Source organism: Anopheles ziemanni, chromosome 2 (genome assembly GCF_943734765.1).
Source record: "Anopheles ziemanni chromosome 2, idAnoZiCoDA_A2_x.2, whole genome shotgun sequence".
Lineage (NCBI taxonomy): Eukaryota > Metazoa > Arthropoda > Insecta > Diptera > Culicidae > Anopheles > Anopheles ziemanni.
In genome coordinates, this window is record NC_080705.1 from 65,818,417 (window position 1) to 65,837,440 (window position 19,024).

At 44.5% G+C, this 19,024-nt stretch overlaps 2 protein-coding genes across 2 annotated transcripts in view; one reads left to right on the forward strand and one right to left on the reverse strand.

Moving 5' to 3' along the window:
- Positions 1 to 3,659: 3,659 nt before the first annotated feature.
- On the forward strand, positions 3,660 to 4,527 carry LOC131281310 (transmembrane protein 70 homolog, mitochondrial). The gene is made up of 2 exons (XM_058310587.1): positions 3,660 to 4,227; positions 4,294 to 4,527. The coding sequence occupies exons 1-2, from the start codon at positions 3,715 to 3,717 to the stop codon at positions 4,507 to 4,509; spliced, it is 729 nt and encodes a 242-aa protein (XP_058166570.1). The 5' UTR covers positions 3,660 to 3,714; the 3' UTR covers positions 4,510 to 4,527.
- Positions 4,528 to 9,226: 4,699 nt separating this feature from the next.
- Positions 9,227 to 19,024, reverse strand: part of LOC131294130 (cell adhesion molecule Dscam2) — a 39,960-nt gene continuing 30,162 nt past the window's right edge. The window contains exons 10-17 of the mRNA XM_058322175.1: positions 16,759 to 16,878; positions 16,121 to 16,294; positions 13,248 to 15,611; positions 13,049 to 13,189; positions 12,855 to 12,974; positions 11,730 to 11,929; positions 10,968 to 11,275; positions 9,227 to 9,743 (exon numbers count right to left, since the gene is read on the reverse strand). Of these exons, the coding sequence (XP_058178158.1) occupies positions 9,227 to 9,743; positions 10,968 to 11,275; positions 11,730 to 11,929; positions 12,855 to 12,974; positions 13,049 to 13,189; positions 13,248 to 15,611; positions 16,121 to 16,294; positions 16,759 to 16,878 (3,944 nt within the window). The remainder of the gene's footprint in view (positions 9,744 to 10,967; positions 11,276 to 11,729; positions 11,930 to 12,854; positions 12,975 to 13,048; positions 13,190 to 13,247; positions 15,612 to 16,120; positions 16,295 to 16,758; positions 16,879 to 19,024) is intronic.

Consider the following 19,024-nt stretch of genomic DNA (forward strand, 5'->3'; position numbering starts at 1 on the left):
GGTTATAGGCCCCGGTTACACTGCCCGTTTGCATTGCCCGTTTACAGGCCCTGGCTACAGGGCCTAACCTTATGGATATAGTTTAAATGTTGATTTTATTCCGCGTTGGTTATTTTCATCACGTTGAAGCACCACCTTTCCCTAGAGTAAATGCAATGTTCGAAAAAATTGTTTCCGTAATCATGAAAACGTTTCATTTCCCTCCTTTTACAAACTTTGAATGAAACTGTGTCTGCAGATTTCCGCTTTTTCCGGCAAAGTAGCCATCGATAATCAAAGTAACCATCAACTACCAAAAATTCGCTCATCAAATCGTTCACCCGATCAGAGCGCAACAAAAATTTCCCCTTCATCCTTAGTATCCTTAGCAATAGCAAACGCGTGGGAAAACCGGTATGCTGCAGTGCATCTCGTTTTCGCGCTCGCTTCGCTCGTTCGTTGCTATATTGCTATCTAAGCGTAAGAAAAGCGTTACATCAGTGCATCTCGCTTACGTGCTCACTTCACTCAATCGTGCTATCTAATGGAACCACTCAGTTAGCGCAATGTGTATAGCGATGCATGATATTTGTTTAGCTACGTATTGTATGTACCCTGAGTAAGTTTGGCGCTTCCACATTTGAAATTCACTGAGAAAACAAACTTAAACAAACAACGACGATATTTTACCCCGCCGTAGGAAGTATATATTTCCACATAATCTCCTACTTGTTGAAGAGCAGTTTGTTTACGTTTTGGCACCCGAAAAAACTTTGGTAAAAATATCAAATTATTAATTATTAAATATCTGAATTACATTTGTGAAGTCTAAAAATAAGTAGTACAACGAAAAATCCGATGTTTCGTGAAGAATATTCTTCTTCTTCTTTCGCTATGCGAGTCGGGGTATATCCTCCTACGCTAAGTCGAACGTTTGTTCCCTTACTCGTAATCAGAGGCGTACCGACTCTGTCCGAACTCCTATGAAGGGGCTCGTCCTTTAGGACCGGCTAATAATAGCCATATGTCCACCCGCCGGCCACGGGAGGGATAATTCCTTCCGTTGTCAGGACACAAGAACTCGTGGTCCGCTTGATTGACTCAAACAGAACGAGATGTGCGGCAGCTAGGATTTATCTGACCTGAGCTCCAGCTCGGCGTCACCACGCGGTCGTGCCGTAACCTTACTTTTCCGCTAACTACTTCAGGAAACTTATGCACTGCTAACATCCGCTCTGATGCACTTGTTTTGATTCGGTTTGTTTACGTTTTGTCCAGCTGTAGGTTTGTTTACGTTTCGAATTGACATTTGACAAGAGCTAGCGTGACGTCGCGTTTTTCGCTGCTTCTACACTAGCGCGATTTGTGCGACTTTTTTTTGTATGGAGTTCGGCCGCCTGTCAGGCGACGTCGCGTTTCGTGACGGGACGTCGCGCTGTAGTGTGGACCCCGAGTCAGGCGACGTCGCGTTACGTTTTTTTTTTTTTATGTGGCACGACATCCCCTAGTGGGACAAGGCCTCTCTCCGAAGAGAGTTTGTGTGACCGAAAGACGGTATATTATAGATCGGTGGTCAGCCGTTCGTATAACCGGAGGGTGCCAGACTCGAGATTCGATCCCACACCTGTGGTGTGGTGTTTCCTCGCGCTACCGCTGCGCCATGGGCACCCCCATATATCTCAAATACATTAGATATATTGTAATGGACGCAAAGCACCAGTTTACTTACATGTCTAGCTTTAAATACATGGTAGCAGCCATGTCTGAGGCGCTATTTGTGAAAAATGTTATCGGAACATCAAACATGTTCGATCCGCGATAAAGTCCCCGCCGGGAAAGTGCGCAAAAACATCACAAAGGACTTGCTTCACTGTTTCAGTGACCTATGATGGATTCAATTTGAATGATAACGCTGTCATAATTGTTTTTGAAACATAATAAATGCTACTCTTCTTGGAATAAACTCGGGTAAATCAGTTAGTCTGCATATTCCCAAAAAGGACTAGATTGTTCGTGTTGTTTGAATAAAATTTGATAAATAATGTCAACTATACTGATATTCTTATGTAAATGATTCTTTGAATTAAACACATCACATGAAAAATCGGCATTAGATGAGCATGTATGATAAGACGGATTGGGATTCGGATTCGAAGATCCGGATCTCAGAATGGATTTGAATCGAAAGATTTGAATCCCTGTAGGGATTCAGTTTCCTCATCACTAATTAACACGTTTAATGTGTACGGTTCGTTACTAATCCATTCAATTTGTACGGCTAATCTTACTCGGGGTCCACACTACAGCGCGACGTCTCGTCACGAAACGCGACGTCGCCTGACAGGCGGCCGAACTCCATACAAAAAAAATGTCGCACAAACCGCGCTAGTGTAGAAGCAGCGAAAAACGTGACGTCGCGATAGCTCTTGTCAAATGTCAATTCGAAACGTAAACAAACCGACAGCTGGACAAAACGTAAACAAACCGAAACACAAACGCGAACAAAACTAGCAATATTCTCCACGAAACATCGGATTTTTCGTTGTACTACTTATTTTTAGCCTTCACAAATGAAATTCAGTTATCAATGTGATACATATTTCCACATACTCTCCTACCTCTGTCACGCTTGGCTTGCGCATTTGTTCTGCTGAAACTGGGCTACTTTTGAAACGGGACGTCGCCTGACAGGCGGCCGAACTCCATACAAAAAAATGTCGCACAAATCGCGCTAGTGTAGAAACAGCGAAAAACGCGACGTCACGCTAGTTCTTGTCAAATGTCAATTTGAAACGAAAACAAACCGACGCTGGACAAAACGTAAACAAACCGAAAAACAAACGCGAACAAAACTAGCAATATTCTCCACGAAACATCGGATTTTTCGTTGTACTACTTATTTTTAACATTCACAAATGAAATTCAGTTATCAAACTCCGTTTTAATTGATATTTTTACCAAATTTTTTTCGGGTGCCGAAACGTAGACAAACTGCTCTTCAACAAGTAGGAGATGATGTGGAAATATATACCTCCTACGGCGGGCCAAAATATCGTCGTTGTCTGTTTAAGTTTGTTTTCTCAGTGAATTTCAAATGTGGAAGCGCCAAACTCACTCAGGGTGCATACAATACGTAGCTAAACAAATATCATGCATTACTACCTCAAAATTCAATAAAAAAAATTAGCCGAGTTTGCGCCCCAATGTGATACATATTTCCACATACTCTCCTACCTCTGTCGCGCTTGGGTTGCGCGATTGTTCTGCCGAAACTGGGCTACTTTTGAAACGGGACGTCGCGCTGCAGTGTGGACCCCGAGTTACTTTCTGCTAGTTTGGAACGAGGTTTTCAAACAAGTTTCAGTTACGATCAAAAATGAACCCAGTCAACGATCCGATAACCGTTAACTCCGTTCCGGAATCTTAAGACGGTTATATAAATTACATTTTTCTGTTGAATTCGTAGCATAAACATTTAATTTGTGGGTTTAGTTTTTCATATACATTTTGTAAAGTGTTCTTCGGTTTATAATTTTTGTCAATTTCGTTTCTAACGCAAAGTCGAGAAGCTCGTGCGGATTTGAAATGAAATCGAATTTCTCGAAAAGTTTGTTTACTTTTGCCAAATGCTGTCAGAATGACAGCAAAACAAAGGTTATACAATTTGATCGAAAATACCGGCAACATTCTGTTCGTACTAGTTTAGGTGGAAGTTTCGTTCTGAAATAGTGAAATATGCATTCGATAAGAATTGTTTTACCACGATGTCTTGCTGTAGCACAATCGTCCAATATGATCCGCTCAACAGTGCATCCTATATCGAAGCATCGTTTGTGCAATATGTTCCCCGGACCAACAAGAACTGCTTCGATTGTCCGCACACTTTGCTCGAAGCCTCCGGTAGCCGGGAGTGCATCGGACTACGTACAGCAAAACAAAAAGGAACCGGACGAGGCTAGTAAAGTGTACTACGGTACGTTAACGCCACAAATCCGAGCGGTAAAGGTGTTCTCGCTTGCCACAAGTATCGGCGGTATAGTTGCGCAACCGATATTGCTCGAACAGGCAAGCAAAATAGGTGGCATGCCCATGATTGTGGCCGTATGTGGATTCGCCGGATTCTTCACCTTCGTCACACCCATTCTATTGCATTTGGTAACGAAACGCTACGTCACGGAGCTTCATTATGATCCGGTGAAACAACAGTACACAGCAACCACGATCACATTTTTCCTCCAGCGTGAGAAGGTAATTGCTGGCATTTCTGGTTAACATTGCCTTTTGAATCTGATCCTAGTTTTCTTTCTTTTCTAGACAAACTTCAAAATCGAAGATGTTACCGTACCGGAAGTCGGTGGTTTATTTACCACTTTTCTGGTAAAAAATAAGGCAATGTTTGTCGACCCACAGCTGTTCCCAGATCCTACACACTACATTAAGATTATGGGATATGATAAGCCGATCGATTTTAAGTTTGAAGAAGCACGCCAAACAGGAAGTAGTGAAAACCCTTCCAAAAAAGATCGATGAAATACTTAACTGATGAAACAAGGGTAAATATAATAATAATTAATATTACATGGTTGTCTTTATAGTTTCCTGTAGGAAAGATGTGGTCATGAAATTCATCCGAAATATTGCTTCATTGTGAATGATTGATACTTACTGCTTTAGAAATCCCTTTTAAAAGAGTATTATACATGAGAGAGAAATGAAGATAGCGACCACGGGTTCGGTATCGCATTCATTTGCGGCGTATGTAAATACAAACAATTTCATTTTTATTAACATATTTTTTAGTTTCTGGCTTCCGTTGCTCTCTGTCCCTGGCGCATCTGCAGTTTACAATGCCACGCTTCTCTACCTGCACCAACTTATGTTCGATACATTCAGTTTAAATGCCATTCAAATTCATTACTTTAAGATTGTTTACAGGAATTTGGGCGCTTCATGTCTTTTCTGCTCTTTGTTTTTTGTTTTGTTTTAGACACAGTACTGTGTTTTTGCCACGGATAGTCATTCGTTCTACTTGACCACATTAAATGCCGTCTAGGTGTGTGAGATGCACTCGTTTCTATTGCAAGTGGTTCCATATGTTGTCTGTTATGTTTTTTTTTCTTGGGGTCTGTATGCTACTATATTATAATGTTCTTGTCCACCGTTTACTATTTAATTTTTGTTCTTAAACAATCAGGATTAAAGTCTTTCAATACCCAGCAGCTTCCCATCATCGTTATTCACCATGCTTGCCGTTAATGTTCTTTTACATTCACCTCGGTAATATTTGTTCTGTTTGGTTTGTTTGCCATTTTAACTTTTCCGTATCATATCCTCTCACCTCCAGCAATTAGGTCAACTAGGCGGCTTCTCGATCCATTTGTGAGTCATTCGGTTTGTTTAATGATTTATTTTTCTTTCATTCTCCTAAGCTGTTGCTTCGCAATCTCAACAGAAACATTTAGTCTATCAGACACAACGACGGTTGAACCATTTCTTCGTTCTTTTCTGACTTGTCTATATCCACTGTCGTACATCTATTTGTATTTATATATATCTGCTTATCTACTGTATTCCTTATCATTTCCTGCTTCCACATTGCGTAGAGATTCGGGTATGTTTATCATGTGTTTTTTCCTTACATGTATGTTGCTTCGCTCGCCTTGTTGCGTGGTTATAATTAAAAGTTGTTGCTTTCAGTTTACTTTGAGTTCACTTCATTCACCATGTATAATTCATGAGGGCAGTTTGCTTGTTTGTTTGTTGGTTTGTTTGGTTTGAATTGTGTGGTTGCATTTTTGCATTGTGTTGTCTTGTTTTTATTACACTACATCTTATGTGTCCTGCTTCATCGTTTTGTGTTGAATTTCTTTTTAGTAAAAATTTCCTCTTAATTTTGATCACCTTTTTGTTTGTTTGTTTGTTGTTGTTTTCGTATTTCACGTCTATTTCTCTCATCTCTCATATTGCTAGCATTGCTCCGCTAGCTTGGGTTGTTCTGTTGTTTTTCTTCATCATTTTACAAATTGGCCGAAAAAGATATGCCGAAACATTTGCACTATGGCTTGTACATCGCAGGATGATGTCCGCATGGATAGTAGTGTGGTCTTTGTGTTGATCGAAATAACGTTGAAAAAAACTAGAACAGGGTATATGTATGTGTGTTTGTAGAAAAAAAGCATGTTTTTGTGTCTCTATTTGATGGGAAATGTGAACATAATGCTGCACTTTCGCATAACACTGCAGACGAATTTTTATTCCGTGAAAAATGCAAACCATTAACTGAGAATTGGATCCATTTTCTTATGCCGCACGTTGGCATTGGTATATCAAGTACAATATTTTTGTTGAATTGGTACATGTTAATTTTTATCTGACTAGAATTTGTTGCTTTGAATGTCGTACAGCCGATAGTAAGTTTCACAACGTATGATTCAATAATGTGTTTACTGGGAAGGTTCTAGGGCGTACTGTGTTAGACTATGGATTTCTGTTTTTCAACACTCTTTCCGCCGTATCTTTTGGAAATATACTAGTTTCTTTATCATATACCTATTTTTGATCTTTGCTAATTTGAGTAACTTATTTGGGATACCAACTGTTCGCTTCGTTCTCAACAGTCTCCTATTTTTCGTAGGTTGTTTGTAAGATTCAAAAAACTAAATCAATAGCTCACGCCATAAGAAGCGGAGCGATAAAAAAAGTCCAGTAACTTTTTGCGCCAAGCAAAATTGCCTATTTAAATTGAGGAGGTTTGTTGGCTCGTAAAAGAATGTTTCAGGATGTTTTCCTCTCCAGTGGTCATGTTTGAGAACTGCATGTGGTTTAGTTGATTTTCCGATAAGTAGTGATAATTTTATCCCCTCGGCAGCGATATTACTATTTTGCTTCTTTTCATTGCAGAATCTTGTTGGTTGTTTTCTGTGTGCTTTGTGCCTTTTGTTTTTCTTTTTTGTTATTTTGATCTACATACGAAAATTGCTGTGAATAGGCTTTTCGTCATCAATAAATTCGTACAGTTCGATGTTTGGCCTTCTAACGTTAATCTACCGGTTTTATATTTCTTGGCTACGATTGGAGTGAAAAATTAGTATTATATTATACAACGGTTTCCGTTTTTCTTTTTCGAGCTCCCGCTTCCGCTGGTTTGTGCTTTGCCTCTGGGTTGGGTGTGTATCGTACCGGGTACAGGTAATTCGTTTTGCTTGCACATTGCTTACTACATTTTGTTCATTACTAACTGACATATAAATTCGTCCTACTAGAATATACGTAACACTATCGTAGTATCAAAAATTAAGAAAAAATTATACACCATAAAACCAACGGCTCTCCGAGCGGGAAAAAATGGCTTCGGGACAAAACTTTTCCCATCGGCACTAACTAATCGCGTGTTACGTAGCAAAAGGAGTGCAAGATTGCTTTCTGATTGAAGAACGTCCCATCTAAAAAGTTGATAGCAAAACCTTATACAGAAAAAATCATCTCCGATGGGTAATAGAAATTGAATTACAAACAGTTATCGCATCAACGTTGTAATGGTTTAGCTTATGGCCTTTCTTATGCGTAAAACAGTACCTCCATGTGGTTTATTTCGATATCTATACTGTTTAAACTAGTTTACCCTTTTCTATTATACTTTGTAAAGAGCGAAAGAAAATGTGAACCTTTGAGCTACATCTAATTGTTAGCATGTAATGGTTGTTCGTCTTGCATCTATGAAACATTTTTGTGTATGATTAAATTTCGGGTGTGATGGTGGAATCGGATTTTTTTTCTACATCAGACCTGGGTATCCCCTTTCGTATCATTCTCAGTGGCTGTGCTAGCAAATCGTTCAGACCCTATAGTTATCGGCCATTTTGTAAATGTGACTCTGCGGTATATGATGCCGGCTCTCATACACATTCTTATCCTCTTCTGTATCGAGTGACGAAGACCGTTTAGTTTTTTTTTCCTACGGATTTGAAGTCTAACGGATTTTACTAACCCTCAAAGAACCCTTAAACTCGGAGCTCGCGTGGAATTGTTTGTTTCTCGTTTGTGCCGTTGTTGTTGTTGTTGTTCACGTTCTATAATACGTTCTATTTGTTACCCATTTGTTTTGCTTGGCTGTTTTCTTTTTTGTTTTAAAGTTAAGAGAGTTATAATGAAAATTCAGTCTTTATACACAGATTACAAAATCCTTGCATGAGTAGTTGCTCAGTTAAACGCATGACCCTCTTCCCACTGCTCTACGGAATACTATAGGATCTAATGTTTGATCTTGTATACCACCCCCACCCTCTTTACAGCGATAGGAGCCTACTTTGATTTGACAGATTGGCATCTGCCTTCTCAGTAACTATTAATAGATATCCATCCTACGATAACTTTAATACATAATGAAAAATAGTCAAATAGCTTCAATTTACTGCTAGACGATTCCAATTGCTGGCAAATCAACAGATAGATGGCATCAAAACGACGTGGTGAATATATTTGACTATACCGAAGGCATTTGGGATGGAACAAACGGAAAACAGTTTGCCAATAGAATTGTATAATACGTGCGTTTCACAACGTTAATGGTTGGATAAAGATTTTCTATCATTAGAATAATATGAGGACAGTTCCGAAGGCAGAAAATCAGTGTTGATGTTTTCTGTTTTCTTTTTGGCACAATTTAATGATTTCATAAACAAGTAGTGATCGTAGGGTAATGAAACGAACGGATCAGCTCCTAAAGATAGCTAGATTTACCATTTTGTTTGTTTTAGCCTCAGGTGCAGACGGCCACGGCGTGCTAAGTTTCGTGTAGTTTCGCTATCTAGTCGGATCAGACTTGGCTTCCCGCACCAGACTGGTAAATCGTCTTCCCCTCTGTTTGAGTTGGATGTGTATTCGCAATTTTCGTATATAAAATGTTATCTACTTTTGATTGAGTGCGCCACCGTGTACGCTTGGGAGTCGGTGGTAGTATAGCAGGATTTCATCGATCAGTTCGATCTAATAGTCAGTGTAGTTTTAGAGATCGTCCGATCCAACTGGTCTGCCATTGTTATACTTTTTCTGTTCCTGATTCCTAACGCAAACACACACAAAGCTCTTTTTAGCTTTTCTGTCGTCTATTTATTTTGTCCTGTGCACTCACGGGGTGCCTCTAAAACCACAATCCTTGTTGATCGTCGAAGGGGGTTTTGATTTGATTGGTTGCGCGTCGCCTCCTGCCTACGCCTGCTGCCGTTGCCGCCGCCGCTGTTGCCGATCATTATACTGCGATCGAGTAATCGGAAGGATGTCCTGGGGTGCCACCGACCGCTCCCGGGCCACCGTTCGGTCCCGCGCCCGTTCCGCCCAGGATGCTGCCCACGATCGAGTTGCCATTACTTCCGTTGTTGTTGTTGTTGCCGACGGCGCCGACCCCTCCGCCGCCACCGGTGTTGTTGCCACCTCCACCGATGCTGTTGTTGTTATTGTTATTGGAGGCTCCTGTAAGCCCGCCGCCTCCTCCTCCACCTCCTCCGCCTGCTCCGCCACCGCCTCCAGCATTGCTTTGGCTCGGGCGCGACCAGAGCGACGAGCGCATGCCGAGTTTGAGCTTCTTGATCGTGTCTATGTCGCACTCGGCCTCGGACAACTCGAGCCCACCCGGAGTGCCGCCCTCGATCGGCACCTGATGGAACAGGGGACCCCCGCCCGGGGCACTCCCGTCCGGCAGGTGCAACGGTGTCAGTAACGATCGCATCGTTCCCCTGGGCATATAGATGTGATGTGTTTGACTTTGACTTTCGGTTTTTGTTCGGGGGGAAGGCGGTTCGGTTCCAAAATTAAACGTTTTCAAATGTCGATTGGGTTTGCAAAATTTTGATTTTGGTTTTTCCGCATATTTTGTAGTTTTCGTTTGATTGAAAAGCGAATTTAGTGTGTGCATTTTTTTAGTTTTTCAATGTTCGTTTTCGATTCGTTTAAATTAAGCCATTAACAGTAGTAAGCGTTTACAATCGATATTGTTCGTATAATTTATTTTTAAAATTTATTTTGAGGTTTTTTGAGAGATGGCGCAACAACAAACAGGTGATGAGAGGCAGTAGTAGTAGTAGTAGTAGGTAGAAGTAGTGGTAGAAGTAGTTGTAGTAGAAGTAGTAGTTGTAGTAGTAGGTATCGGAACCGAGAAGAAGGTAGAGCCGTTTTAGTGACGTTGTAAAACAAAATGGGCGGAACGATCATCATATTCATAATTGAATTGTTTGTTTGGTGAAAGGTGAATGTAGCGTTTGTGGTGGAAGTGATGGTGGTGGTGGTGATGGTGTTGGTGAAAATGGTGGTTGTGATTTTTTTTTACCAATATGGTGATGGCGAACATTAGCTATAGTGACACAGGTGTGTGAGTGACGGACGGTGGCGCATTATCCTTTTTTTAAATCTTTTTTGTCGTTAAAACAAATCCCATCTGAGCTTGCAAGCCTACCATTCTGGTTCCGCTACGATACGTGGTGTCAATTGGGTCGAATGAAACGATGTATTCTCTCCTGCTACAAAATGCGGATGATGTTTGGCAACACTGGTTTCGATAAGTAGTCGGTTACTTGGATTTTGTTTTCCCATTTTTAAAACCAACAATTTGAAGGGACTTTTTCCGTCCTTTTTCCTAAGCTGACTTTTGGCATCTTTTTTTATGTTTGTTTGTTAGCTTTTGCTTCGCTTCGAGCGATCGAACCTAACGGAGAAACGGTTCTTCTAACAACGGTTTGCTGCTATCGACCGTGACACCGGTCACGTCCTTCCCTGCACACCCATTTCATCAACAGTTGGGAGACAGACGAGAGTTGGTGGAGCCGATTGTTCTACTACTGTGTATGGGGCGAAACTGGGACGGCATGCGGGGAAGCTGTATCGGGACGTTGCTGTCGTTCGGGCAGCTACTACGGGGTGACGCTAGTGGTGACTGAGCTTTGGAGGACTTGTGTCGTGGTGTGGTGTTAGTGGTATGAAGGTGAAGATGATGGTACCTTGAACGGCCACGCCGCGGTAAGGACTTTTGTTCGGACATCGGCGACAAATCGGACGACGTGCTCGATTGCGTGCCGTGATAAATGAGACCTGGAATAGAACGCATATAGTGGTTCGGGTTATAGCCGTGGTCGCCCGGGTGGCCGCCCGCCGCCCCCACGTCCAGATCCTTACTGTGCTTCATCTTCGCGTCCAGCTGGTTGGACGACTCGGTACGGCTCGAGGTCAGCTGGTCTTGGTCCGAGTCGGACTCCTCGCTTTCGGGCTCCGTTTTGCGCGAATGTCTTCGGCGGCCCTTGGAGGAGTTCTGGAAGGGCAGACAGGGTGTTGAGGGCACGGTTTAGTATACGTATTCGTATCCAGCCGGGGGAAGCTGATTGTGTCGCAAACACGCGCCACTAGCTGGCCGTGCCATGGCGAAACGTAAGATAGACCAAACACAAGAGCCGCAGGCCTACAAACCTACATGGCAACCAACTCAACGAACGGAGGAAGTAGAGGGGCGTTACTGTTTGGGGTAAGGACGAAGGATTGGGTTGTACCAGTTCGGTACCGTTGTTGGTGTGTTCAAATTTAGTTCACCGTTAGAAGGATTCATGTCACGACGAGGAAGGGAAAACTAAAATGTCGGAGGGAGGGATGCCAAAATCGAACTGAAACAAACGAAAAACTCAAACCACAAGAAGCCGCTCAAAAGCCAATCAGTGTCGGGTGTTTTGTGTGTGTGTGTGAGACAGGATAATAGAAGTGAGAAAACGCACAATATTGTAGTATGGTGATTGATTGTGAAGTCTCAGTACCGCGGCGGGTGGTGGCGAGGCGCAACCCTCGGTCATGGCGCGTTCGTGGTACATGAAGGAGTGCAGCAGGGTGTTGGCTGGGCCGCTGTGGTGTGGCTGCGCTAGAGTGCTAGCCTCCGAAAGCTGGAACGTGGCGTACGGCGAGATATCTTCGGATGTTTCTGGAAAAGATGGTTTTCAGTTAATTAACAGTTTTTGTTTGAAACATAAAAGAAAAAAAATACACGTTGTCCAATATATTCATATAGAAATTCAAACATTATTAACATTATTTCATAACACTAAGTTGGGTTTTCTAGATCTTGTTTTTTTAGTTGAAAGCTCTATTTTTACAGATCAATTACAGCACATTTTTTTGGATGCTCAAGTCGCAATTTCGTTTGACCTGCTTCAAACATTTCGTGCGATACGCTAAAAAGCCAGCGCTCTCCACAATAATTTTCTCTCAAATTCAAAGAATTTTGGCATCGAACCGGGTCAAGGTGGACAAGTTTTGCTTGTTTATATTTTTGCTAGTTGTTGTGCTTGTTTTTCAACAAGTGAACTGAGAGCCCAATCATTCCTGACTAAAATGTTAGCTTGACAAAAACAAAAACACCCATTGAATAACCCCATCTGGTCATTTTAAAATACCCATAAACTATGACCGAGCGGGGTTTTGGAACTACGGCATTTGTATCTCATTCTGACATTTTGAACATATTTAGGCTCCTGCAGCAGGACAAATGGACTTCTTCGGAAAAGACAAACCCATAACTTTTAATCTTTTATTAATCATAAACAATAAAAAAACGAAAAAAAAATTATATCTCGTGTAAAGACATTACATTATTAAAAAAAAAAAATAATAACAAGTGTATGGGCTGAGGCGTCTCCACTACGGCTCACTGAAAAAAATGTACGAGAATATCATGGATACTGTGTAATTGTTTTCAATTAGGATCCCAACTAGAGATCTTGCAAGGAGTAATTTTGAAATTCTCGTTCTCACACTTTAAGGCTAGGGTTTTCTGGATTCATACATCACATGGATCTCAAGATTTAAAATTTTTCACAAAACTACCCGTTCTCCATCCATCAACTTACCAGGTATTTTATCGCCTGCTTGCAAAGCAACTTTGTGGATCGTGGCGTAGTAGCGATCCCGTTGCGCGTCGGTGGTCTGTTGGCTTTCCATCGTGTCCTTTCGCTGTCTACCTCGCTGGCCTGAGAAATAGGAAGTATGGTGGTAAAGACACCTGAGCGGTCTTCTCTGTATGAAGAGGGAACCCAGGACTTACGGTATTTGTAGCACACCACCGTGAACGCGATGCAGATGATGGTGGCGGTGATCGTGATGATGATCGGTATCAGCAACTGAATATTGTTATAAAAAATCTGAGAACGGTGTCCTCTTTCTACTAGCTCCGGCGGTGGTGGGTCTGAAAAGCGTAGAAAGTTTATGTTTGGGTTCGATTGATTGTGACGATTGAGACGTACCTCCGTCCTTGGTGAGCGTCCAGAAGGTATACTCGGCGTTGGTTGAGCCGGCCACGTTGTGCGCTTCCATCTTGAGCCGGTACATGGTCGACGGCAGGAGGCCCGGCAGCGTGAAGCGCCTTTGCGGTTTCAGAGCGTTCGAGACGAGGTGCCACTCGTCGTCGAGCCCACCGGACACGGAGCGGTACTGCAGCACGAAGTACATGATCGGGCAGCCATTGTCGGGCCATCCGTTCAGGCGCAACACAACTGAGGTGGAGTTGGGTGCGATCAGCACCGAATCGGGCGGGATGCCCGGTGGTTGACCCTGTGTCTTCACGTTGAGCGTCGTGCTGGCGGACGAGGAACCGATCTTGTTGTGCGCCACCAGGTACACCTGATAGGTGCTGCCACAGAAGAGACCCTTCAGGTCGTGGCTTGCGGAGTGCCGGGACAGCTGCATCTCCTCCAGGTTCCCGTGCACCCGTCGGTAGTGCAGTGAGAAGGCGGTGATGGGTGCGTTGCCCGTCGAGCCAATCTTCCAGTGAAGCAGAATGCTGCTAGAGGTGGCACTGGTCACGTAGAGGACGGGCGGACCGGGTGGAACCTGGACGAGCAGGTTGTGCGTCAGCCGATCCGTTCCGATGCCATTGTCCACCTGGCAGGTGTAGTTGCCGGTGTCACTCGTTTGAAGCATCGTCACGATAATCTCACCAGAGTCGAGCAGCTGGATGTTGTGTTGCGTACCGGGTCGTAGCAGTGTGTCACCCTTGAACCACTCGCGCCTCGGTTGTCCCACCGCCATGCAGTTCAGTGAAGCGGACGACTTCCAGGGACGCACCGTTAAACCACCGAACGAAACGATCTTGGCCGGCACGCGGTTGGACGTCTGCTGAGAAACGACGCGGGAGCTCTTGCCCTCTCCAACACGCGTCGATGCCGACACCCAGAACTGGTACTCGGTGTGGCTTTGAAGTTGCTTCGCCTCGAAGTGATGCTGATGCGCCTGCAGGTTACGCTTGTCGTTGTTCAGCTCTTCGCGGCCGTTCACCGCGCGCATGTACAGGTTGTACTTGGTGATGATACCGTTGGGATCGCGCGGTGGCAACCAGGACACGTACAGTGATGAGGGCGAGCTGATCGCAATCTTAATGTCGGCCGGTGGCTCGGGGGCATCCTCGTCCGTGTGGCAGAAGGCGGGTGGAGAGATGACACCATCACCCATGCGCGTGTACGCCAACACCTGAATGCTGTAGTTAGAGAACTTGCGCAGATTGGACAGATGAACGGTGAGGGAGGTGGTTTTGCGCGTTTCCATCTCGCCACTCGCGATCGCGTCCTCGGTGGCACACTCGTAGAACACCTTGTAGCCCTGCAGCAACCCGTTCGTGTGGTGGGCCTGCGGCGGTTGCCACGATACCTGGATCGAGGTGGAACTCTGCGCCATACAGCGGATATCTTCCGGTGGGCGACTCGGGACGTCTTCCATCGTTTGCGCCGTGACCGGCTCTGAGAGCGGCCCCGGCCCGACTTGGTTGAACGCTTGCGCCACAATGGTGTAACGCGTGTACTTGGCGAGGTTAGCCAGTAGCAGCTCCCCGGTACCATCCTCACCGTCACCCGATACCGACGTGAAGTTGTAGCTGTTGCTCGTCGCGTGCATCGATCGGTAGCCGATGTTGTAGCCCTGGATCTCACCGTGACGCAGCTCGTAAGAGGGTGGCATCCAGCTGACTAGAATCTCGGTGGACGATACGGGTCGGGCGCCAAGATTCAGCGGAGTTCCTGCCGGTCGCTGCGGGTCCGTCTTGATGAACAGCTCCTGGCTCGGGGAGCTTCTCCCGGCCGGACCTTCGGCGACAATCCGGAACACGTAGTTGGTGGCCGGCTTCAGGCCCTCGATGATGGTCGAGTAGGCGGGCGGGTCGGATATTTCGATGTACTGCCACTGCCGGTCAATTTCCCGATACTCGACGATGTACTTCGACACCTCGGCCGCGTCGCCACCGCGCGGTTGCCACTTCAGGTTCACCACCCGGCTCGACACGGTTGCGGCCTCGAGCGAAGACGGTGGCTGCGGTGGCTCCTGTACCTGGAGCTGCACCAGCTGCTGGTCGCGGCCGTAGAGGTTGCTCGCCTGGCAGAAGTACGCCCCGCTGTCGCTGCTGTCCACGTTCGCGATCTGCACCTCGGCCGAGATGCCCTCGGGCGTCGCGTCCTGCTTGATCGAGACGCGATAGTTTGTGGACGGGTTAAGCTCGTGCTTGCCGTTGCGAAGCCATACGACGTTGATCGGCTTGTCGCCCTTCACCTCGCACTGCATGATGGCTGTGTCTCCCTTCTTCACGGTGACCATCTTCGACTGGCCGGCAAAGTACGGGGAAGCTGGAATTAAACAAAAAACGAGCAACTGTAGCACGAACATCTGAAAGGAGATGTTAACTTCAAGATATGCCTTTAATTTTGGACATTACAATTGATACAACCGCTGACATTCTTATTTGGCATGTTCAAAATGTTATGAGGCAAAAAAATCTCTACACTTTTATATGAAGAAAAATTTGGAAAACTAAACATAAACTGTAACTATCGGTGCTAATAGGAGCTTTCAATCTAAACATCAGGATATGAATTGACATCCAACATAAGGATTTGATTTTTCAAGAAAACCCTACTCGAAATAGATTAATTTGAAAAATATCATTTCCATTCACAAGCAACAGGGGTTTGCGGGTAGAATCAATCTTAATCCCAGCGTTCGAATGGGGCAACAATTTTGCATCGAAAAGTTATTCCATTTAATTGTTCTCTTTACCTTGCCCCCAACGTAAACTTGGCAATTAATTAAAGCAAACCCAACCACCCACGATCGGGCGCCTCCATCCAATACTCACAGTTCACCTTGAGCTGAATAACTTTCCCGATGCCGGTACCGATGCCGTTGTTCGCCTGGCACAGGTAGAACCCTTCCCGGTCCTCCTTGACGTGCTGCAGCAGCAGCGACCCGTTGGCCAGCAGCTTGGTGTACGGGCGCTCCCGAACCTCTTCGTAGTCGCCGGATTTACTTCCTGCGAGTCGTTGACGCCGTTCGGGTGGTGGGGGGAGCGCAAAAAAAGGGCGGACGGAAAAGTTAATGCGTGCAAAATAAACACAGATTAGGGATCGAAGGAAGAGTGAAATTGAGTTATAATGAGTTCCCGTTTAGCTTTTTTTTTCTCTCTCTCTCGCTCCATACTTTGCAGCTCCTCGGTCGGTCGAGTTTTCCGGGACCCCCCGGAGGGTTCGGTCGTCGTTCGGATGGCCCTTTTTTTGGCCCGCCACGATATCACGATCCAACCGACGTCGGTCGCCGGAGGAAGACCAATGAGCGCAAACCGGTGTTGATGGAGGTGATTTACGAGCGTCGGTTAGGGCTTCCATCCGTTCGCCCGTTTCGTTTTGTTTGCTTCACATTTCTTCCCAAACCAAAGCAGACAAGGAAATGGGACCGAATTTTCGACCCGACGGGAAAAAGCCTTCTGTGATCACTCACCTGTTGCTTTCTTCCACAGAATCGTTGGCACGGGAACTCCTTGCGCCTGGCAGTGGAGCATAATGTGGCGGTTCCGCTCGACGCTCACGTCCGTCGGCTCGACGACCCAGCGGGGTGGAACTGTGGCGGGGGGATTCGGGTGCCATTTTATCCGTTCCATTGCACCCGGGCGGGGGAAGAATGATTGAATGGGTGGCGTTCAAGGTACGTCCCAGGCACGAACGCACACACGACCATACCCAGCAAAGTGGTAGCCACAAGAGACGAACCGACGCATAAGCGAGAAAGGAAGAGAGTGGAGAAAGAGAGCGAGGTGTTCCGGGGGAGGGATATCGGAAGAAAAGTTTATCGTTAGTCGAAGCGTGAGAGCAGAGTTTCGAGCTGTGGCGAAAGTTTTTCGGTGGATTTTCGATCTTGTTTTTTCTCGGTCAAGTGATGCATTGATGGGTGGAGGGAGGCTGACAGATTGGTAGGCAGGCAGGCAGGTAGGCAGGCAGACAGGCAGGAAGAGCAAGGAAGCAGGGTTTGTGGGCTTTGCGAAACATTTGCTTTGACTTTTTCTCTGTTTACTATTTGCGTTTGATATGGGTTAGTGATATATTTTGCATGGCGAAGTTGGTTATGTTTGCCTCATTCTGAAAGCCTTTGTTTTTTTTTTGGTTTTTTTTTGACAAACAGGCATTTTTGCTTCTGGGAAACTGGAGAGCGCCGGGAAGATTTGTGCAGGTGCATTGCAGCGGTGCGACAACGATCGTTGTTGTGTGTATGTTTTCGTGAAGTTTTCTTTGCAACTCCAGCTTCGCACACCACTACTGTTGTGGGCAGCTTACGGTGAGGGCAGGGATGGGCAAAGGAAGCGAAAACTTTGCATGCTCTAGTGTTATGACATATTCAAAGCAGCGCTACAAGTGTGTTGCGTAGGTGTTGCTAGGTTTATTGGTTTGACATATGTATGGGGTTTTTTTTTATTCACCCCCCAACTCCAGGATGAAACATAGCAGGCGAAACTTTTGCTTCGCCTTGTTGTAGGGAAGTGCTTTGGAGGAAGTTGTTCGTTTCGAAATTAACACCGTTTGAGCATGTGGTTAGTGCATAAGGTGTTTTATCTGGGAGCACATTGACGAAAGAAGGAAGTTATGTTTCGTATAAGAAATTGATTGAATGATTTAATATAATTTAATTATCTTAAATTCTAAGGTGAACACGTCAGGCTGTTGGGTTGAGAGTGAGGAACATTGATGAAATTAAAAAACATTCAGGGCGTTTTAAACCATACACGACAAGTATATTGTGCTCAAATCAAGTATGATTTCTATTGCTTATGCATCTATAACCTGAAACGACTTGATTAAACAACGCTATATTCCGATTAACAACTTTTAAGTGTAATAATTTCAGACCATCAACTTAAACACTTTAGTTTAAGTGGAGTAATTTTGTTACTCTCTAAAGAGTGTTCACATTTAAATGTCTTGCCAACAACATTTGAATGTATTGAGAAGTACTAGGCGCCTCCATTATCACAATCTCTCATACGATTCCGTTCAACCAGAACATGAGTTGGAAAATTAAAATTCCAAATGAGATGAAGGGTTATAATTTTTCTTGGTAATGTGATAGTACACTGGAAAAGGTATACTACCATGGCATCAAAAATATCGAATAATCATTAAACTCAGTACTAAAGACTGGGCGCCTCCATTGAAGATAAATTCATAAATATTCTTACAAAATTTCAATAAAAAAGAGAGATTGTTTACGTTAGACTGTTTTAAAGAGTGACACTTGTAGCGAAAATATTTTGCTAAAGTTATTTCTGATTACAAATATTGTTTTACCGTATAAATATTCATGCACCGAAGGATAAACTAAAAAACAGTGACATAAATAAATGACGTCCAACCGCAAACGGTACGCATTTGTCGTTCGGAGCCGCTCTATAGGCGATGCATAGACTCATATCGGAAAACTCGGTTCGCTTATCACGTATGGTCAAACAAAAACATGAAAAGCACGACCGAAAGTCAAACAAAGCGGCCAAGTGATACGGGGGAGCGCCTGCACGAGTTTGAATCGGTAAAAAAGTCAGGAATGTAAAAAAACATGCTAGGAGGAAAATAGTCGTTAGCAAACACAAACGATGCGGATCGAACGATCGATCGCTTTTTGGTCGGTATATAATATGTTTGCCCGCCGTTGCATTGAAGTGCAGTTGGGCTGAAAAGCTGCGAATGAATGAGACACAAACGGTAGCAAGCAACGGAGG